The 23,577-nt window shown below is 40.9% G+C and overlaps 1 protein-coding gene across 5 annotated transcripts in view; it reads left to right on the top strand.

Moving 5' to 3' along the window:
* SHISA7 (shisa family member 7) overlaps nucleotides 1-5,206 on the top strand; it is a 50,490-nt gene extending 45,284 nt beyond the window's left edge. For 4 of the 5 annotated variants that reach the window (XM_060780384.2, XM_060780380.2, XM_060780382.2 and 1 more), the window contains one exon: nucleotides 2,708-5,206. In XM_060780384.2, coding sequence (XP_060636367.2) covers nucleotides 2,708-3,330 — 623 coding nt within the window. In that variant the 3' untranslated portion in view covers nucleotides 3,331-5,206. The remainder of the gene's footprint in view (nucleotides 1-2,707) is intronic. The other variant, XM_060780383.2, reaches the window with a different exon arrangement.
* Nucleotides 5,207-23,577: the final 18,371 nt, after the last annotated feature.

Below are 23,577 nucleotides of genomic sequence, written 5' to 3'. Positions count from 1 at the left end.
CAATATTATTAACTGGGGTTCCTTTCATACCGCTAATTAAAATCCCACATTATCTGTTTTGAACTGGGATATATAATAGTGTGGACTCAGATAACCCAATCCAAAGCAGATATTGTGGGTTATTCTGCCTTGATATTCTGGGTTATATGACTGTGGATGGGCCCTGAGTCTGACAGCTCCCTGTCTTGGATTCCATGAAAGGTATTTCAGTATCTCACTTTCCTTGATTTTATATGTTTGTATCTGCTTGTGTTTTGACCCTGAACACTACAAGGTTCAGGGTCAAAACACAATCAATTTGCCTTGTTTGCAGGATTTTAGAAGGGATCCAGTTGGTATCCTCCATTTATTATCCTTCTGTGTTTTCTAGAGAGCAACTATAGTATAGTGTTTTGAGTGCCAGACCCTTTGGGGCACAAAGTTTGATTCCCAACTCAGCCATGGAAGCCCACTGGGTAATGCTTGGGCAAGTCACACTCTCTTAACCTTAGATTAAGGAAATGGTGCCCCCTTCTGAAGGTCCCCATGGTGGTACAGTGGGTTAAATCGCTGAGCTGCTGAACTTGCTGACCGAAAGATTGGCGATTCGAATCCTGGGAGTAGGGTGAGCTCCCGCTGTTAGTCAACTTCTGCCAACCTAGCAGTTTGAAAACATGCAAATGTGACTAGATCAACGGGTACTGCTTCAAAGGGAAGGTAACAGTGTTCCTTTATTCATGTCGGCCACATGACCTTGGAGGTGTCTACAGACATTGCTGGCTCTTCGGCTTAGAAATGGAGATGAGCACCACCTCCCAGAGTCAGACACAACTAGACTTAATGTCAAAGGGAAACCTTTACTTTTACCTAACCCCCTTCTGAACATATGTTACTAAGGAAACTCTACAATAAATTTGTGTTGGGGTTACCATATCTTCAGAACTACTTGAAGGTACACAACGGCATGTTATCCCGCCGCTTATTCCATAAAGTTTCATTTAAATTTAAATATATATATAAATGAAGGATTCTGGGTGTTGTAGTTCAAAGATAATTGTTCCAAGATATGCTAAACCTGTTATAGTGGGCACTATTTTATGATTATTCTGTCTTTTGTGCATAAAAATGCTTTCCCTCCTTTAAAAAAAAATGAAATGAAAGATTGATGTAATACTGGATGCTATGAAGTTTCAATTATTTATGTATTATTTATTTCGTGCATTTCTACCCCGCCCTTCTCAACCCCCGAAGGGGGACTCAGGGTGGCTTACAAAAGGCACAATTCGATGCCAACACAAACAATAGGATAAAACATATATAAACAGCAATTATAAAAACAATTAAAATGCTACCCCTCTATTCTGTTTTGGTTAGACCACATCTGGAATATTGTGTCCAATTCTGGGCACCACAATTCAAGAGAGATATTGACAAGTTGGAATGTGTCCAGAGGAGAGCGACTAAAATGATAAAAGGTCTGGAGAACAAGCCCTATGAGGAGCAGCTTAAGGAGCTGGGCATGTTTAGCCTGAAGAAGAGAAGGCTGAGAGGGGATATGATAGCCATGTATAAATATGTGAGAGGAAGCCACAAGGAGGAGGGAGCAAGCTTGTTTTCTGCTTCCCTGGAGACTAGGACGCGGAACAATGGCTTCAAACTACAAGAGAGGAGATTCCATCTGAACATGAGGAAGAACTTCCTGACTGTGAGAGCCGTTCAGCAGTGGAACTCTCTGCCCCGGAGTGTGGTGGAGGCTCCTTCTTTGGAAGCTTTTAAACAGAGGCTGGATGGCCATCTGTCAGGGGTGATTTAAATGCAATATTCCTGCTTCTTGGCAGGGGGTTGGACTGGATGGCCCATGAGGTCTCTTCCAACTCTTTGATTCTATGATTCTATGATTCTAAAACAATCAATTATACATCACAATCAATAAAACCAATCTAATGCTCAACGTTCGCCAAATTTTGAATATTTGAAAAGGATTATTTAAGAAAACCTTTGCAGTCATTACCATTTAGCAACATGGTTAAAGAATAGAATGGGTATTTTAAAAATCCTTAAAAAGCATAACATTAACTGTGAATTGATGTGATTTTGTGTATGATTGTTTTGTGATGCAGGCATCAAATTGTGCCTTTGCTTTTGTAAGCCGCCCTGAGTCCCCTTCGGAGTGAGAATGGCGGGGTATTCAGAACCCTGAAATAAATAAATAAATAAATAAATAATGTAATCTGTACCTCTCCTTCAACTGAAAAAAATATCTGGGAAAGAGTTCAAGATCAAATAAAAATATTTATTTATTTATTTATTTATTTAATGTAATTATATACCACCTTTCTCACCCCTAGGGGGACTCAAAGCATTTTCAAACATAAGTATAGCAAAATTCAATGCCCAATATACATGTGAAATATTGATCAAAAATAAATAAATCGCGTTATTGGACAGCACCCACCGAAAGCACCCACTCCCTATAAAATATAGTATAGCTATCTGTACATTTTTTTTGTCAAAACAATTGAATTTCCCATTGTATGAAAAAGATTTTTAAAAATAGTTGACGATGATGAAGGCAATACCATATGAAGATATGTGAATGAGTCATGGGAATTCCATTCCATACACATGCATCTTTCCACGCCCATACATTTTGTATTTTTGTCTTCTTTTTCTGATAATTATTAGTCCATCATGCAATGATGCTGTACACATTTCCTCTGTCTCCCAGCAGCTGAGAAGGACTTGGATGAATTCTATGCCAAGCGACGGCATCTTGCTGAACTGACGCGCGGGACCCTGCCGTTACATGCAATGAAGATGAACTACGACAGGGATGACTACTCCGAGAAGTCACACAACCCACGGCGTGTCATGTCACAGGAACACATCCTTTCAGATGGTGGCAGCGGAGGGGGAACCTATCGTCCCTCCCACTATGACTACACCATTCCACGAGAGCGTGTCATATCTCATGAGCGCCTCCTCTCCCGTGAAAACTTGCATTCGCAGGAGCGCTTGCTGTCACCTGAACGTCTCCATCAGCGCACGGGGCCCTTCCAAGAGATGCATTTAGGCCACCAGAAGGCTCTCTCTCAAACCAACGTGTGTGCCAGCAGTACCCCCATGCTTGACCACCATCACATGGTAATTAAGAACTCACATGCCACCTCCAATAATTCTCCCAAGACAACTGCTCCTTGGGAAGCTAGTAGTGGTACTACTAGCCAGGCTGCTGCCCGGCGTCAAGGCTTTGCAGCCAAGAGGCAAAGCACCATTGATCAAGTCCAGTTCATCCCTGGGCATCACCCAACCCACCTCCCTACTGGCAGTAAGAATGAAGTCACCGTGTGAGATATCCCTATTTCCCAACTCAGGTTGATTTCACTTTCCAAGGCCATATTTCTCACTCTTTTCTGCGCCCCACACTCGTTCTTTGGTGCTCACCATTTTTATTAGGGGTACCCTCCATTTATTTTTTTTAGTCCTAAGGCCATCAGCTTGGTTGATGTCAAGTCCTAGCCTGGTATTTGCTAATGGTGCCATCATGGCCTTCACTGGCTTTTGATGATGTCCATCTGACCTGCCAGGTCTTGACAATCGATGATGATGATGATGGCTGTAGGGATTTGGTGATATCAGTGCTATGTCAAGGCACGGCAATGTCAAGGCCTGCTTGGTTTCTCAGAGGGCATTGACTGTGCTGTCTTGTTCAGCTTCTGAAATGTCAAAATGAATCGATCTCATGGGCTTGAGGTTGCCGCCATCCATTCCTATGTCTGCTGATATCACTGCTGTCCAGATCTGATGATCCCAAGGCTGAATTGATCGTCATTGACTGGGTGTGCGGACTTTCATGACATCAGTAATGTAGTCTTGGTAATATCTCTGGATGTTACAATTGCCAGGTCCCACCTATCTTTGATAAAAATAATACTAGTCTCGCTCATCAACATTTGATGGCATCGTTGATGTGAGCCTTGTCTCAGACTTTTGAAGACTGGAGACAACACCTGTGGATTTATCATGAGGTTGGCATCTTCTGCGTCTTAAGTACCATGAGCTTTGCCAACCCTTATGGATGCTCCATCAACCATCTGATACCATCAACACCAGCAGAGGTGTCAACACTGTGGACTCAGCTGCAGATGATACACGCGCTGTGGGTCTTGTTGACCTCTGATGTCTTCACCATCAACATTTGATGGTTTCAGCACTGTGGACCTTTGATGACATCAACGTTGTGTCACTTGTCAGTTACAGATGATGTCAATGGAGAAAAAGGTTTGTCAGTATATGTGATATAACCTTACAGTGCATCACATGGACTGGTAAAGTCAGTTGTGTGTAGGTATTGTTAGTATTATAGAATGTTGGGGCAAATCAATCATGTTGATATTTGAAGAGGCCTTGCCAACATTTGATGAAAGTACTGCCAATCTTGATCATTAAGAATGATGTCACAGTTCCTGTGCCTGTCACCAATTGATGATTTTAGCACAATGGACTCAGCCAGAAGCTACACATATTAAAGTAGCCAGGCTTGGCAGTGATGCTGACATTTGGTGACTTCATCACTGTGGGCCTCATCCAGCATGTTGACATCACTCTGAGGTCCTCTACCTTGGATGAAATCACCTCTCTGAGGCTTCATCTGTTTTACAGTATGGGTCACCATCTTGAACCTGGTTCAAACCTGACCTTTGTACGATGTAAGGGGTTCCTGACCCTGATAATGCACACAGTGAGAGCAGGATGTTATCCTAATGATGTGATGATATACTTTGCTCACTCTGTGGCCAAGTGGACAGATGAAAGCCCCTTCCTCACTTCTTCGTTCCATGTGCTTCAAAACAGGAAAAGTGGAGAATGGTGGCCATCTTGTCTTGTTGCATCTAGTATCAAGTTTGGTCAGTGCCAAAGGTGCAGGAAATGGGTTATCACACAATACACTGCCCTTTGCCACATTCATCCCACCCTTGTTTTATAACTCTAACGTGTCTCTGCCCATAAAAAGATCTAGGGCAGGATCAGGTTCATCCCCTTTTGCTGTACATATCTTTATATATTGCTAACACTCTCTTGTCAAATTTTATAGTGCTTTTCATTTACTTTCCCATCACTAGGGGTATGCATCAGTGCCTCCTCTTCCGTTCATGTGATTGTGGTTTGTAAAATGTCTCAGCTCTTTCAAACACTGTCACAACAAACAAACTTCCCCATAATCCCCCCCCCCCCCCCCAAGTTCCCCAATGAGGCTCAGGACTCTTTAAAAGTTTACTCCATATTGAATCTTTTCTAACAAAACGATGAGACATAGAAAGTATGGCAAACATTCAACTCGTCAGGGTATTTATTTACAAAAAAAATATCAAAATAATATAAAATATTTTAATAACATTTACTTTTTAAAATATTATCTTCCCTTCCCAATCGTAAATTAGCTTTTTGGGATATATATGGGCAATGTGATCTGAAAGGTGTGTCTGGAGTACAGTGCTATTTTCAGCTGGTACTCTTATTAACTTTGACTTTCAAATTTAATCTGCATGGTCCATAAGATATTGAGAACTAGATTCTAATATCTGTTTTAAGTAACAGTTTAAACTATTGCAGTTTTTAGATGCTGAATATTTTCACTTATAATATCTAGAAAAACCCACAACAGTTTCTGGTTGGTAAACTTTTAACTGCCATTCATTCCCATCTCCCCAGATTCTTATGAGCTGGATTGAATGTTACATTAAGCCAAGCTTGAAAGTAATTGATTTAAAACTCTCTTTAGTTCATAAAAATTTTTGAACAAGATTTTAGAAATTGTGATTGTAGTCATTATAATGACAATAGTATTAATGGGGCTAGTAATGAATATACGTGATGCTGGTTTATTACCTTTGAGGAGTTGCAATTTAATGGCCATTTTTAGTCATTCTATTTTTTTCACGATAAAAGTAATATGTTACAATTGATGTAACTAATTAATTACACATTTAACGAAACTGGTTAATATTAGCATGTTAGCATTGGCACTAACTTTCTGAACTCTGTGCTAAACCATAGTTCAGTAGTACAAGACTGAGAGCAGGCAAGCTTTGAGTCAGTTCCTCCTGTTATTTGGCTATGAAAAGGCGTTTGGAAATTTTCACTTTAGATTAACTGTAGTCATATAATCCAAACCAGACAAACCTCAGTTTATCTATACTAGGGTTAGAAGAAACAAGCCAACTTCAAATAATAATGTAATAGTTATGATTTATCACAGTTCAGGTTGGAGCCCCCGATGGCGCAATGACTTGTGCCAGTAGGATTGCTGACCGAAAGGTTGGTGGTTCAAATCTGGGGATTGGGGTGAGCTACCATCTGTCAGTTCCAGCTTGTGGGGACATGAGAGAAGCCTCCCACAGGATGGTAAAACATCCGGGCGTCCCCTGGGCAACTTCCTTACAGATTGCCAATTCTCTTACACCACAAGCGGCTTGCAGTTTCTCAAGTCGCTCCTGACATGAAGGGAAAAAAACAGCTCAGATTGAATAGCAGACTAAAACATGGCCAATCTGACATGGATCTCATCCATCTCTTCCTTGTACTGAAAAAAAGAGAGAGAAATGGAAATGTGAGAACCAGTGCTTGCCTAGCTTCATTCTTTACACACTAAACTGTGGTTCAAATACAATTATTATTTAGATTGCAATCCTATTCACACTTACCTGGGAATAAATCTCACTGAATTCAGTGGGACAGACTTATATATAAATGTGGATTGCACTTCATTTTCTCCACCTTCTTCAGAGAATGTTTGGTAGTGGAAAGTGTTTTGTTTTGCATCTTGTTTTTTTGTACTTTGTTTATTCAGATGGGGAAGGACTGGAGGAAACAATTTATATGAATAAGGAACCCAATTTGAAATATTGAATTTATTTATGTGAATAGGTTTTGGGTACAAAACTTGGAGTGGTATTCAGAAATGTTGCTGTCAAGATTTGAAAAGCATAAGATGCTTAGGGTTGTGGACACTTGTGACTACAGTATTTCAAATATGATTTGTTCCCAAATAGATTTCTTTGTTTTGTTGTTTAGTTTGTAGCACTTTGTTTTCTCCTTCCAATCTTTCCTCCTTCCTGTTTTACTGTTCAGTCATGTTCCTATGTAACATCCTGAGGATAGAGGTGTTTGTCCAGTTGGAAAAAGCCACAATTATACTCTCTTTTTATTTTAGCCTCTAGCCTGATGGGTCCTTAATAATTGTACATATCTACATGTAGAAGGCCCAAGATGTTGTTCAGGATGCTGCGTTTTTATTCCCAGTAGCCCCTGGGAGTGTAGATAATAATACTGTTGCAATCTAAAGCCATCTTGTGCACATCTCTGCCTCATTCCTTTCCTTAGTACCGAACCCCCTTTTTTTTCTTCCCCACCAAAGTCTAATCAAGGGCTAATGATCCCACTCCACCCCTTTCTTTTTCTAGGGCTGGTGGGATTATATTTTTCGTTTCAAACTTCCTGATGCAAAACTTGGAAGAAGGCAATGTTGGGGGTACTCTCTCAAAAGGTGGATTTGGGGAAAGGGATACACAGTTGGTACATACCCTGAGGAATTGCATTCAGGAAGGCTTTGGGCCAAGTTGACACAACACATTGTATTGTCAATGTTTTTCAGACATCCATCTTTTGGAGAACTCTTTGGATATGGCCTCATCCATGAACACTGCAGTAGATGCAGGAGCCATGCTGTAGATTCATATTCCAGCTTGCTTCTGCACTTAGACCCTTTAGCACTGCTTTTCCACAATTAGATTGGAAGCAGAATTCAAACAATATTCCTATGGTAGTTCCTCTTCCTTCATGAACAAGACCCTGCTATGATGTTCACTGGCAAGAAAGCCTTGTTCAGAAGAAGGATTCCAGCAACATTCATTAAGACATTTCCTTTTGTAGCTTCAGACTGTTTTATTACTTTCCTTGTGACCAATGTAGTAGGAATTACTTATGAATAGCCTTTGCATTGGCCCTTATTTCATTTAATTGCATTTTCTGCTCTGAACATGTCTAGGAATGTAGCCATAGAGTGTAATAAAGACCTTAGAAGTTTTATTTGACATAAGTGTTTATGGATTCCAGCCCATACATTGGGTAAACTAGACCTACATCCACAAAACCCTTATACCAAATATAACATCTTAACCTTTAAGGTGTCACTAGACATTTTGTTTTACAGTTTCTGTTCCTGCAGTGTGTGTGTGTGTGTGATTAATTACTGGTTTCCTCTAATTCCTCTAGTTCAGTGTTTCTCAGCCTGGGGGTTGGGACCCCTGGGAGGGGGTTACAAGGGGGGGAGTGTCAGAGGGGTCACCAAAGACCATCAGAAAAACAGTATTTTCTTTTGATCAAGGGGTTCTGTGTGGGAAGTTTGGCCCAGTTCTATTGTTGGTGGGTTCAGAATGCTCTTAGATTGTAGCTGGACTGTAAATCCCAGCAACTACAACTCACAAATATCAAGGTCTATTTTCACCAACCTCCATTAGTGTCCACATTTGGGCATATTGAGCATTTGTGTCACGTTTGGTCCGGATCCATCATTGTTTGAGTACATAGTGCTCTCTGGATGTAGGTGAACTACAACTCCAAAACTCAAGGTCAATGCAAACCAAACCCTTCCAGTATTTTCTGTTGGTCATGGGAGTCCTGTGTATCAAGTTTGGTTCAATTCCATTGTTGGCGGAGTTCAGAATTCTCTTTGATTTTAGGTGAACTATAAATCCCAGCAACTACAACTCCCAAATGGCAAAATCAATTCCCCGCCCCACCCCCCAGTATTCAAATTTAGGCGTATTGGGTATTTGTGCCAAATTTGGTCCCGTGAATGAAAATACATCCTGCATATCAGATATTTACATCACGCTTCATAACAGTAGCAAAATTACAGTTATGATTTAGCAATGAAAATAATTTTATGGTTGGGGCTCACCACAACCTGAGGAACTGTATTAAGGGGTCGCGGCATTGGGAAGGTTGAGAAACACTGCTCTAGTTCATTAAGGCCTTTCTGTCTAGTGGGACAGAAACTAGCATTGGGACACATCTCAGTGAGGCCCCCGTCAAGCAATCCCAGTTGCAAAACAGTGAAATACCTTCAAACATGTCTTTACTACCCATTTCAAATCAGTTTATCTTTTATTCCTTCCCAAAATCCTGATGAACTGCTGTTTTATAAAAGAACAAGGAACTAGTGATGTGGTGTAGTACTTATTGTTGGTTCAGTTGAGAAAGATCTTAGTTTGACTGTTGACATTTGCTGCTCTAATTCAATCCATAAGATGTTTTGGGATCGTCCTGAGCAACATGTTTTTGAAATAGCTATCTTGTACTCTTAATCTTATTAACGTAATGCTGGATGTTTGTAAGATTTGTTATCCAACAAGAACCTGAGGAAACACCACATTATGAGGCTTTCAAGAGTAGGAGACTTTTCAGACTTCCTTGATTTCCTCAGATACCTCATAAAAACTAGCACTTATGGACCCTAGCTCCATAAGTGCTAGTTTTCACACTAGTTTTGAAATACACAAGAGGATATATTTAGAAGTTCTGTCATTATTTAATGATCCATGATAACACACTGTGCCCAGTGTGAAGAGGAAGCATGTGTTCGAAGAGGAGACTTGTTCAGAGTTATTTACTGTAGAGATTTATTTTGCAAACATTCTGTATTGGGTGTTCAAACCTTACAAATTGGTTAGTTGCAACTCCCAAGATTGTAGTCCTCCAATACAAATGTGGATAGTAGCTTTGGTGTGCTGTGCGAGAGAACTGAAACTGAGGCCCAGTGAACATGATGGGGAATGTAGGGTTGAGGTTGCAAATAATGCTCGTTTAGTGGCTGTTAGGTGTGTCCTGTGGGCTCACAATATGGAAATTCTATTTGGTTCCTTCCTAAGGGCATGATATAATAGGAGTGATTCCCATTCCATCTCAGTGTTATGGTACAACAAGCCATATAAAATGTCTCCCTAAAAGGCATTGAATTGGTTTTAACAATAAGGTTATGTGCTCACCACAAATGAGAGTGGATGGAGCAGAATCTCAAGTAACAGGAGGGGCAAGGAGTATGAGTGTATCGATGGGAAAATGTTGGGGAGTGATCGGTCCAGCCTTGGGCTATATGACAGAATAGCATATATGAGACGGATGCGTATATGAGAAAGAAATATTTGTGAGCTGGTTTGCATTCTTTGTGGGAATGTATGTGAAGTCATTGTTTTTTGTTATGAAATCGTGTGAAAAAATGTATATGAGTTAGTATAAAATATAGACTGCTTCCCCTCTTTTGTTGCTGGTTCTAGCTAGCATTCATCACACCTTCCAAAATAAGCTTATTAAAGGCATTTCTTTTACATTTTGGAGTCCTTGTGATAGAGTGAATTTAACAATCCCTTCCTGTAGAATTCCACTGGAGTTTCTTCCTTTTTAAAGCAGATTTGTATTCTCCCTTCCTGCAGGATCAATTTGTGGATGTTTAGAATTCTGCTGAAGGTTCCAAACTTCAGAAGATAATAAGGGATTTTTGTGAGCAGAAAAATGACCAGATATTTACCTCTTTTGCTTTCTTTAAATGCCCCCTTCACTGTAAAATTAAGTTAGTATTTGCCTCCTTCCAGATATGGCTTACTCTCTTCCTATAGAACAAAATTGAATAGCTTATCCAAAATACTCTTTTTTTACAGTTAAGGTCAGTGTTCTATATTCTTCTGGAGTTGGGTTGATTTTTCTCCTTCTTTGCGGTTGGGTCAAACCATTTTTTCCAACTACTTCTGGTGTCAAGCAGAGGCCCCGTTATGTGATGACATTTAGGATAACTTCCATTGCCTGATGGCATGCATATACATCAGCAGTTATGATTCTGTCGGTCATCATTTTTCTTGTGCTTGATTTTTTAATAATAGAAGAAAAAGAACTGTGTATAATATGTATCTGTATCTGTATTGATCTGAGACTGTTTGGGAGCCAACACTGTCTCTTTCTCATGTGTGATAAAAAGATTAAAATAAGCCATACACATGGTCACACCAGCAAACCCAGACCTGGAGACATGAAGTAGGATGGGAAAGACTTATCTGTGATTGGCTTATTCATAAGGAAGACTTAATCTTGTTGGGAAACCCACAAAGTTGTAACACTTTGCAGGAGTGTTAGTATCTTAGATTTACCTTTAGCACACTCCTCAATACACAAATATGGGGTAGAACCTCTCCCCAACTTAATATTCTTCTCCATGGAGATAATGTCCATCCAGGAAAGTAAATATTTATTGTAATGGGTAATGGGTGAACCACAATGTGCTGGTAAATGCGATGGCTGCTCAGTCAGTGAATTCAGTGTGCAAATCACTTATATTATTCTTCTAACATGGTAAAGAGATTGTTTTAGAATAGGAAAATTGTAGTATATGAATCAGCACAGGGATTTCTGGAATGGAGGTGAAGAAAACAACATTTCAGAAGTAGCAGTTCTGATCTTTTTTATATAAAAAATCTTAGAGAACAGCTGAGAAACTACAAAGCCATTTCAGGTCATTGTTGGAAAATGGTTTCCAGACCTTTTGAAGGAAACCATGAAGAACTTGACTTAGAAAGCCCATAGCCAAGAGGCCTCCGGTACTTGCTCATACAGTCCATTGTCTCTTTCAGATGTTCTCCCAGTAACACTTTCAGGAAATGTAAAATATGTGAATTCCTTTCTGAAACTATTGCTTGATGATGGTTCAAAGGTAATTCTCCTTAGTCCTTTCTCACCTCTGCTTCCAAATCCATGCACCAACATCACTCTACTGCTTTAACACTGGAGATCATTGATGATGGTTCAAATGTAATCCTCCATAATCCTTTCTCACCTCTGCTTTCAAATCCATGCACCAACATCACTCTGCTGCTATAACACCAGAGACCATTGCTGATGTGTGGATTTGGATCATTTAGAGGCTCCCACTGCCGGCGAAGTTTGGGATAGCAACTTTTATACACAGAGATGGATACAAAAGGGTGAGAACAAGCTTTCTTCTGGAAAACTACACATAGTGAGCAGTTCCTTTATTCTTCTGTACTATTTCATTTACAAATAAGAAATTGGCACATCCTTTGGAAAATACAGGAGGACTGAATACGTTAAGCAAACTTTCCCTGGTGTCCAGCATTACCTCCAGATCTGTTGCTTTGAAACAAAATGTTGAGAAAAGGAAGAGTTACAGAACTGTCCCTCACATGCAGTTTGCCTTCTTTATCATATAGGCACACATATCTTGCCTTCCCCTGCTTCTTTCTCATGTTCAAAAATAATATTTTACACAACTTCCTGGGCATCTGGTTTACAGTATAACCATACGGCTATTTTCTCAGAAGTAAATCCCACTGTGTTCAGCGGGGTTGACTCCAGGGAAGTGTGTATAGGACTGCAGCCTTTATCGGGTAAGATCATATACTATGTACAGCTATCAAGCAAACAAAAACATTACAGATTAAAACCAAACTGGTTTCATCCAGTTATAAGCAAAATGCCACATTTCCACAGGCGCAAGAGTTGATTGATGTTGTTTAAGGGACAGATCCATTTGTTATAAAGATTCTCTTGCTGTAATTTTTGTTTTTTCAATAAACAGATGTTTCCAGCTGTTCCTTGTGGATCTTTTCTCTCTAATGATGAGTAACAGTGTTATATGTTGATGGTTCTTCAGTCGTGGCTTATCTAGGGATCACCTTACATGAAAAATACAGGAGAAACTGTCCTTACCAATAAAAAAAAAGCAAGCACACGCATTTCTTGAAAGATTAATATGTTCCTGACTTTCCTTCCATTTACCACTTAAACCAAATGGAAGCTGAGCTAACGAGAGTAAAAATCCTTTGTCCAAGTTAATTTGTTATGTGAACGATAACTGAACAATTTATTTATTTAACAAATTATTGCCTACTGTCAAGAAGGCATTTACATAAATTTAGTTTGTCAAAATAAGGGAATACACCATCAATCAAAGTTAATTGCTTTAAACAATGGATATTTCTCAGAGAAGAGAAGGGGTAAGTGGATGTATTCTAAAAGATGTTCAAATGAAACACATACTTTAGAACCTATTAAAAGGTCAAAAGCCTGAAAATGAGACTTTAAGAAGAGCCTATGTTTTCTCTTGGCTTTAGATGTCTCCTAAGTCCTGACCATTCCAAATCCTGTGAATTAAACAGCAAAAAACTATATGTATGTCACCAGCCAATCCTTCTGCAATGCCAGAAATACTGCTTAATGGTGTTACATTAGAAAATTTTGATCATTTCCACTACCTTGGCAGCCACCTCTCCACAAAAGTCAGTATTGACACTGATATACAACACCGCCTGAGCTCTGCGAGTGTAGCATTGTTCCAAATGAAGGAGAGAGTGTTTGAGGACCAGGACATCCTTAGAGAGACCAAGGTGCTTGTTTATAAAGCCCTACTATATGCCTGTGAAATGTGGACTGTCTACAGAAGTCACACTCAACTCCTGGATTTATTCCATCAGAGCTGCCTACAAAAAATCCTGCCCTCCTGTCTCTTTGGAAGACAGGCAGACAAAGGTCAGTGTACTGGAAGAGGCAAAAGCCACCAGCATTGAAGCGATGCTCCTATGCCATCAACTGGCCACGTTGTCCGAATGCCCGATTACCATCTCCCAAAGCAGTTACTATACTCCCAACTGAAGAACGGGAAATGTAATGTTGGTGGAGATGAAAAGAGATTTGAAGATTGGCTTAAACCCAATCTTAAAAACTGTGGCATAGCCACCGAGAACTGGGAAGCTCTGGCCCTTGAGCACTCTAACTGGAGGTCAGTTGTGACCAACAATGTTGTAGAATTCGAAGAGGCATGAACAAAGGGCGAAATGAAGAAACGTGCCTAGAGGAAGGCCCATCAAGCCAACCCTGACTGGGACTGCATTCCAGTGAGGACTGGAAACTGATGTCCTCACTGTGGGAGAACATGTGGATCAAGAATAGGGCTCCACAGCCACCTAAGGACCCACTTGTCATTGTGCTCCTGAAACATGGCCATACAGCCCGGAAAACTTACAGCAACCCAGTGATTCCATCCATGAAAGCCTTTGACAACACATTGTCATTGTTTATTTTATTTTGAAATTATAAGAGCATTTTATTTTTGAACAACCTTGTACCATACATCTGAATGGGAATGGTTATTAGAGATGCATATGATCTGAAGCTGAGTTTCCCACATCCAGTCCCAGTGCTATATATCAGTTCCAATGAAGCTCTTGTTTCCAATTTTTGACACCTGTACACAGAAATATGCCTATATGCCAGTATTTATTCATGGTTGTTGTCCCTTTAGAAAGAAAGAAGCAAAAAATGCTGAAACATCAAAAGCTGGATTGAGAATATAAATGACCATCATGCTAGGAAGTGAAACTGCAGCAACTTGACCTAATATCATCCTTGCATGAAAATAACAACTGAGGTGTGCTGAGAAGTTTAAATACTTCACATTTCTTTTAAGGATTTTACAGAATCTGTCAATGATGTGAGTACCTCCCAGAAATTTAATTTTCAAAGGGTGCAGTAAAACCAATCCAGCTTTCCATATTTATGGAGAGGGATCAAGAACGACCAATATTTTGCCATTTGCTTTTTTTCTTTATGGTGGAGGCATCTCTTACACAGCTGCATAGTAGACAAGAAATTCAGCAGTACTCTTTGTTTTCTTCATCATTGCACAAAGCTGACGGATCTGCTGAATTTCTTCTACTTACATCAATTACGGTTGTACCATTTGCCATGTTTTTAAGAGGTACATACATACAAATGTAATCTGTGAGCCCAACAGACATGTTTCAGAAGACTTATGCACCTAACGTTTAAAAGAATTGTTGATGAATTGTTCGCTGTTGCAAATAGAGGCAGGCTTCACTGCCATATCCTATTATGCGCTATAGTCCTTGGTGAGCAACTGATGATGAAATATGTTTTTCCTTCTCTACTAGCTGTCCTTTTAGCAAAAAATGTCACGTATGAGGCAGCAGTGTTATTCAATGTGCTTAGCCCTGGTGATGCGATGCTACCTGTCCTGTATTAAATACTGCTAATATTTGAGATTATCTTTTCCTTCAGATATGACTGGCTGAGCTAATATCTGTCTCCACACCTCATTAACATTCCAGATTATCTCCCTGAGCAAGCAATTTGCATATATCATCTCATTAGTATTCTCCGGCAGCTAATCTGGGTTCGGGCTGTGCTTAGGGTACTCCCCCTCCTGCTAATGCATTAATATTCAAGCGTACTTATACCAGGGCTGTCAAACATGAAACTCCAGGGGGCTGATTAGGCCCGTTGGGATTTCTAGCGCAGCCCGTGGCACCCTTACCGCAGTCCACCTAATACAGCCTCCTCTACTACTTCTCTCGAGCAGTAGTAGACTCCACATGCAAAGGACTGAAGAGGAATAACTCACAGTCACAAGTAAAAGCTGCTGTGTCCTGCATGAGGATATGATGATGGGGATTGTTCTCTATCCCATCTCTGAGATGTTCACAAACAGGCAGTGGTAGGAATGATGCTCAGGGAAAGGAACGGGGAAATCAGCACTCACTTAATTGATCTGGAATCCACAAAAGGAAAGTCTTCTCTTGACAACGGTTATTTTAAAATGCTGTTTGTCCCTTAAACCACAGCAAAGGATGTTGCAGGTAGTCAACATATGAAATAAGTTCAGGTACATCTCCAGGTTTGAGAAGACCAAAAAGCAGGGCACTCCAGCATGGTATTGCTTACAGTACATGTGTCAAACTCAAGGCCCACAGGCTGAATTTGGCCTGCCATATTATTTTATGTGGATCTCCAGGAAATGCTGGACCGCAAATTCCTCATCATTAGACATCTTTAGAGCTGATGGGAGTTGTGTTACAGTAACATCTGGAAGTCTGCAGTTTGTTCTATTTACTCAGGAGAGTGGGGTTAAAATTGAGATATAAGGCTTGTGGATATGATGTCTGGCTTTAAAATATCCTTTATTGTTTCCCCAACTTCAGAGCCACAAGTGCTGTTTGGTTGCAATTCCCATTGTTCCCAGTTGCATAGCACATTATCAAAAGTGATGGGAGTTAAAAATCAATAACATCTGGGGACCCAAATTGGGTATGCCCTCTGCATCCACGAATTCTCCATCCATGAATTCAATGATTCTTTGAAGGCAACCATAAGGCTGATGTGGTCCTCGATGAAAATGATTGACACTTAAAGTATGGGTCTGCAGTGAGTCTCCAGGAAAGAAACAATTGTAAGTCCTTGACAAAGGCTGTGTGGGAAACCCAGACAGTCCCACATATCAGATAGCTTAAAAAGCACTGTTCCATATTCTCCAATATTTCATAGATGAACACTGGGACACATATTGCCAAGCAACATCAGAGCGTGGTCAAGATGGCAAAAATCACGAATGGGGAAGAACAGGTAAGCTTGGAGAGGCTGCAGCTGATTGCTTTTGCCTGAGGCTACTAGAAACTGCAAGTTTCTGCCACTCTTCTATAGCCGAGTTGAAAGCAAATTATTTTTGCACTTTACACTCAATTTTCAGCAACTGAAGTAAGCTGAGGCCAAAAGGGAAAGTGTAGAAGAGAGAAAACATTTTAAAAGCTGTGGGACAACAGTGAATTAATGGTGATTGCTCTTTCCAAATTAGGACAGTTGGAGAGTATGTTACTGTCGGTCCTGATCCTAAATGGGGTCTCATTAGCTCAATGTTGGGGTCCTGAAAAATTTGGCAACAGAAAAAGTTTTATGAATGTCATTTAGTGGCTGTCCTCATTACACTAGAGTAGATATTATTTATTTATTCAGTTAGTTAGTTAGTTTTATTCCGCTTTTATCTCACTGGTAGCACTCAAAGCAGCAAACAAAGGGTGAAAAACAAGACTACTTGATACAAAAACACATCAGCATCCCCCAACTTAATCATATAAACAGTAAACCACACATTGTATAAATATATTGCATAAATCACATAAATAGATAGACTTAACAATAACAACAGTTGGCAGTGCTCCAAACAGTGCTAGGAAGATGGGTTCAAATTTAAATTATCCATAATGCCCCAGTGTCACCAGATCAGTTTTATTATGGGAAATTAAAAGAATGGCTAGATCCACCTGACAGTCCCTGGAGTGTCCAATCACAGGGGAGGCACATTAAGCGAGCTTCAAAGCAAGGAGTAGCAATGGGCACTATTACGGATACCTTGGCAGCTACCCAAGGATTTTAGTTCACAACATTTAATCCTGCGAATGATTTTTCAATGGAAGCTGGACAGTGAAGTAAGTACATAGGAATAGTATCACCTCATTTGAAATGTGGAGCTGGAGAAATTCTTCTTCTTATGAAACTAATTAAAGTTTGGAAAATGTTTTTTTCTTAAAGTTGAAGGTGGGATAATGTTAAATGTTGCATTGTTTATCTAGTGTTCTTTCCATCTTGTAAAAACAGCTGTTCGGTCTTACCTGCCCAATCCAGGTGACATGGCAACAGCTCTTACTATTCAGTCTGCAGACAGATGACCTAAAGAAGAACCTTGCTTCTTTGCTTCACCAGTTCTTTCAGACCTGCAAGGTAACAATATACAAGACAGATCCTGTCAGTGTGAGGGAAAAGTCATCCACCTAGAAATCTTATTGCATTACTCACTAACACAAGTCAATATGGGTCCTAGTATGATTCACACTGGTATGAATTCAGCAGTGGAACTCTCTGCCCCGGAGTGTGGTGGAGACTCCTTCTTTGGAGGCTTTTAAACAGAAGCTGGATGGTCATCTGGTGGAGGTGTTTTGAATGCGATTTTCCTGCTTCTTGGCAGTGGGGTTGGACTGAACAGCCCACAAGGTCTCTTCCAACTCAATAATTTGATGATTCTTTGAACACATTACAAACCATGGTGACTGAAAGCAGTGTACAGGTATACTTCCATTTACAAAGTAGGTATGAAACTTCTTTAACAGAAAAAAAATTGCTGAAAGAAGTAGAAAGAACAAGGATATGGCTGAAATTGCACTGCCATATAATGAAGTTAAATTGCATTATGGATCAACAATGGCAGTGTAGATCCAGCCTAAGCCCTTAGACCATACGAAAGAAACACATTTCTTTATGTTTCAGCAAACCCTATTCAGAACCAACAATATGCAAACATTGAGCATTCCTTATATGTGAAATACTACAAAATCCAGATTTTTGAGCAAATAGCTGGCTGGGCAGATACACCTTTGCTTTCTGCTGATTCAGTATACAGAAACTTTGTTCCATACCCAAAATTAATAAAACATATTGCATATGAAATGCCCTTCAGACTCTCTAAAGATGTATCTAGAACATAAAGAAAGTATGGGCTTAGGCTTGGATCTCATCTACAAGATATCTCAATACTTACGTACATGCAAATAAATATACAGGCAGTCCCCAAGTTACAAACAAGGTTCTGAAGGTTTGTTCTTAACTCAAATGTGTATGTAAGTTAGAACAGGTACAGTTTTTAACTGTAACTCCAGCCAAAGATATATATTTTTAATCTTTTGATAGCATAGAAAAAGGTGAATATCCCTGTGGGGTTTGTTTTGCTGTCTGTACCCCTCTTCAGAAGATTTTAGCTCAAGTTCTGTCCCTGTGATCTTTGGATTGTGAAAAATTTAGCTTGTTGTGGAAACAAGGAGTGGTGATAAAGATTCTGTGGAGGCACCTGATAACTCTTTCAGGAGTAGATTTCCCTTCCAAGAAGTCAATTTCTCTCATTTCCTGTTGTCTCACTCCCATTCTTGACTTATGAGTCATTTGCAGTAATAATAATAATAATAATAATAATAATAATAATAATGTTTATTTATACCCTGCCCCCCTCCCCGGAGGGACTTACAGCAGCTTACTGCAATAATAATAATAATAATAATAATAATAATAATAATAATGTTTATAATAATAATAATCTTTATTTATACCCTGCCACCATCTCCCCAACAGGGACTCGGAGTGGCTTACAGAGGGCCAAGCCCGAACAACAAACTACAATATAACAATACAAATTGCAATAAAATAAACAACATAACATTAAAATGTAAAGCATCAAAACATATAAAACAATATACACAGAACATAGGAACCAAACATAATGACAGAGAGTGGGGCGCATGTACATAAAATGATTTAAAAACTCCAGGAGAGATAAGGGGGCAGAACTAATTGTAAGGGAGAACTCATAGGGAGATAGGAAAATAAACAAACCTTCGTACATTGGGGGGGGAGGGGGACGGACTCCTGGGACAAGAACGTTGAGGGAGCACTAGCATAAGGTTATGTGGCTACTCTCCGAAAGCACAACAGCAGAGCCAGGTCTTAAGACTCTTTTTAAAGGTTTCTAACGTAGGAGCTTTCCTAATCTCTCTGGGCAATTAATTCCCGAGTCGGGGGGCCTCAGAGGAGAAGGCTCTCTCCCTTGTACCCACAAGGTGAGAGACTGGCAAGGGCAAAAGGAGCGCATCACCCGAAATTGAAGGGTTCGGGCTGGTTCATGGAGAGAGATACGGTCATGAAGGTAGGCGGGTCCCAAACAGTTTAGGGCTTTATAGGTAAGAACCTGTACCTAGAATTGGGACCAGAAGATAAACGGAAGCCAATGGAGCTCCTTAAACAGGGGGGTTGACCGCTCCCTGTAAGGGGCCCCAGTTATTAATCTGGCAGCCGACCACTGGACAAGTTGTAATTTCCGGGCCGTCTTCAAGGGTAGCCCCATGTAGAGAGCATTGCAATAGTCCAGTCTAGAAGTAACTAAGGCATGGACCACCATGGTCAAGTCAGACTTCACGAGGTATGATCGCAGTTGGCGCACTAGTTTTAATTGTGCGAAGGTTCTCCCGGCCACCGCCGACACCTGTGTTTCAAGCGTCAGCGCTGAGTCCAGGAGAACCCCCAAACTGCGGACCTGTGATTTCAGGGGGAGTGCAACCCCGTCCAGCACAGGTTGCCACCCGATACTCCGATCAGACGGGCGACTGACCTGGAGGACCTCTGTCTTATCAGGATTGATCCTCAGCTTGTTCCTTCTCATCCAGTTCATCACAGCAGCCAGGCACTGGTCCAGCTCCCAAGATTCCATGGCCTTACGCCATAGCAGTTAAAAGTGGTGCTAAACTGCATTAATTCTGCAATGTAGACGCACCCTGAAATACTTGGGGATATACTAGCCATTCCCTGCCATGTGTTGCTGTGGCTCAGGCTGTGTATATGTGTTTTGTGGGTGTATATATGTGTTTATGTCTGTGTATATATTTGTGTACATGTATATATGTGTGTGTTTGTGTGTGTATACGTGTGTATATATTTGTGTATTTGTGTTTATATGTGTATATGTATATTGTGTATATGTGTGTGCTTGGGTATATGCATATATGTGTGTGTGTATATATATGTCTGTGTGTGTGTGTGTGTGTGTGTATGCGTGTAGGTGTGTATATGTGTATATTTGTGTGTGCTTGCGTATATATGTGTGTCTGTATATATGTGTGCTTGTGTATATGTGTATGAATGTATGTGTGTATAGAATCATAGAGTTGGAAGAGACCTCATGAGCCATCCAGTCCAACCCCCTGGCAAGAAGCAGGAAAATTGCATTCAAAACACCCCTGACAGATGGCCACCCAGCCTCTTTCTAAAAGCTTCCAAAGAAGGAGCCTCCACCACACTCCGGGGCAGAGAGTTCCACTGCTGAACGACTCTCACAGCCAGGAAATTCTTCCTAATGTTCATATGGAATCTCCTTTCCTGTAGTTAGAAGCCATTGTTCCATGTCCTAGTCTCCAGGGCAGCAGAAAAAAAGCTTGCTCCTTCCTCCCTATGACTTCCTCTCACATATTTATACATGGCCCTCATCATGTCTCCTCTCAGCCTTCTCTTCTTCAGGCTAAACATGCCCAGCTCTTTGAGCCACTCCTCATAGGGCTTGTCCTCTAGACCCTTGATCATTTTAGTCGCCCTCCTCTGGACACTTTCTAGCTTGTCGATATCTTTCTTCAATTGTGGTGCCCAGAATTGGACACAATATTCCAGGTGTGGTCTAACCAAGGCGGAATAGAGGGGCAGCATGACTTCCCTGGACCTAGATACTATACTACTATTGATGCAGGCCAAAATCCCATTGGCTTTTTTGCCGCCGCATCACATTGTTGGCTCATGTTTAACTTGTTGTCCACGAGGACCCCAAGATCTTTTTCACACGTACTGCTCTCGAGCCAGGCATTGTCCCCCATTCTGTATCTTTGCATATCGTTTTTTCTGCCTAAGTGGAGTATCTTGCATTTGTCCCTGTTGAACTTCATTTTGTTAATTTTGGCCATCTTTCTAATCTGTCAAGATTGTTTTGAATTCTGCTCTTGTCTTCTGGAGTATTGGCTATCTCTCCCAATTTGATGTTGTCTGCAAACTTGACGATCATGCCTTCTAACCCTTCATCCAAGTCATTAGTAAAGATGCTGAACAGGACTGGTCCCAGGACGCAACTCTGCTTATGGCACACCGCTCGTCACTTCTTTCCAGGATGAAGAAGCATTGGTGAGCACCCTTTGGGTTTGTCCACTTAACCATTTACAGATCCACCTAACCGTAGTTTTGCCCACATTTGACTAGTTTGTTTGCTAGAAGGTCATGAGGGACCTTGTTGAAGGCCTATATATATATATATATATATATATGGTTTCTTGGGGGGGGGGGCGTTCTGCTGGGTTTTTGTGTGTGTTTCTAGGGGTGATGGACACTCATTGGCCTGATAGGTGTCTTGTGGCCAATTTGATGTCAATTCACCCAGTGGTTTTTGAGTTATGTTAATCCCACAAACGGCCATTACATTTTTATTTATATAGATACTAGCCATCCCCTGCCACGCGTTGCTGTGGCCCACATGGGGGTTCTGTGTGGGAGGTTTGCCCCAATTCTATTGTTGGTGAGGTTCAGAATGCTCTGTGATTGTAGGTGAACTATAAATCCCAGCAACTACAACTCCCAAATGTCAAGATTCTATTTTCCCCAAACTCCACCAGTGTTCACATTTGGGCATATTGAGCATGCGTGCCAAGTTTGGTCCAATCCATCATTATTTTAGTCCACAGTGCTCTCTGGATGTAGGTGAACTACAACTCCAAAAACTCAAGATCAATGCCCACCAAACCCTTCTAGTGTGTTCTGTTGGTCATGGAAGTCCTGTATGCCATGTTTGGTTCAATTCCATCATTGGTGGAGTTCAGAATGCTCTTTGATTGTAGGTGAACTATAAATCCCAGCAACTACAACTCCCAAATGTTAAGATCTATTTCCTCCAAACTCCATCTGTGTTCATATTTGGGCATATGGAATATTTGTGTCAAGTTTGGTCCAGATCCATCATTGTTTGAGTCCACAGTGCTCTCTGGATGTAGGTGAACTACAGCTCCCAAACTCAAGGTCAGTGCCCACCAAACCCTTCCAGTGTGTTCTGTTGGTCATGGAAGTCCTGTATGCCATGTTTGGTTCAATTCCATCATTGGTGGAGTTCAGAATGCTCTTTGATTGTAGATGAACTATAAATCCCAGCAACTACAACTCCCAAATGTCAAGGTCTATTTCCTCCAAACTCCATCTGTGTTCATGTTTGGGCATATGGAATATTCGTGCCAAGTTTGGTCCAGATCCATCATTGTTTGAGTCCACAGTGCTCTCTGGATGTAGGTGAACTACAACTCCCAAACTCAAGGTCAATGCCCATGAAACCCTTCTAGTATTTTCTGTTGGTCAGGGGAGTCCTGTGTCCCAAGATTGGTTCAATTCCATCATTGGTGGAGTTCAGAATGCTCTTTGATTGTAGATGAACTATAAATCCCAGCAACTACAACTCCCAAATGACAAAATCAATTTTTTTAAGTGAAGGACATACATTGGGTTGTTAGGTGTCTTGTGTCCAAATTTGGCATCAATTCGTCCAGTGGTTTTTGAGTTCTGTTAATCCCACAAACAAACATCACATTTTTATTTAGATAGATATATCCGAGCATTTTGTGTGTGTGTGTATATGTATGTATGTGTGTGTGTGTGTGTGTATATATATATAAAATTTCCGAGTATTTCAGGGTGCGTCTACACTGCAGAATTAACGCAGTTTGGCACCACTTTAACCTCTGTGGAATCCAATGCAAGACCTTCCTTCCCAACACCCTCAGCCCTAATGAGCTGCTTCCCCTGTCAGCTGGGCGGGCTTAGTTCCCTCCTTTGGCCAATTAGGAGCCTGCCCGCTTGGTTTGAATAAGCAAGAACAGAAGGCTGAGGTTCTCCTCGCTGACCACTTTCTCGCCGTTCATTGGCTACAGCGCTACGTCGGTCTGACATTTCCTCCTCACCCATTGGCCGAGCGGCACGTCAATCCCGTATTTTGAACCTCACTCCCAACCGTTACAATATAAACAAACCTCCCGTCCCTTTAAACGCACTTCACCCGAACGTTCGCATTCAAATCCGTCCAATCAGGCTCCGAGGCCCCGCCCCTCCACTACGCCTCTCCCCATT

This window comes from Anolis sagrei, chromosome 6 (assembly GCF_037176765.1).
Source record: "Anolis sagrei isolate rAnoSag1 chromosome 6, rAnoSag1.mat, whole genome shotgun sequence".
NCBI lineage: Eukaryota > Metazoa > Chordata > Lepidosauria > Squamata > Dactyloidae > Anolis > Anolis sagrei.
The sequence above is the reverse complement of the archived record's forward strand: the minus strand, read 5'-3'. Positions and strand labels throughout refer to the sequence as shown.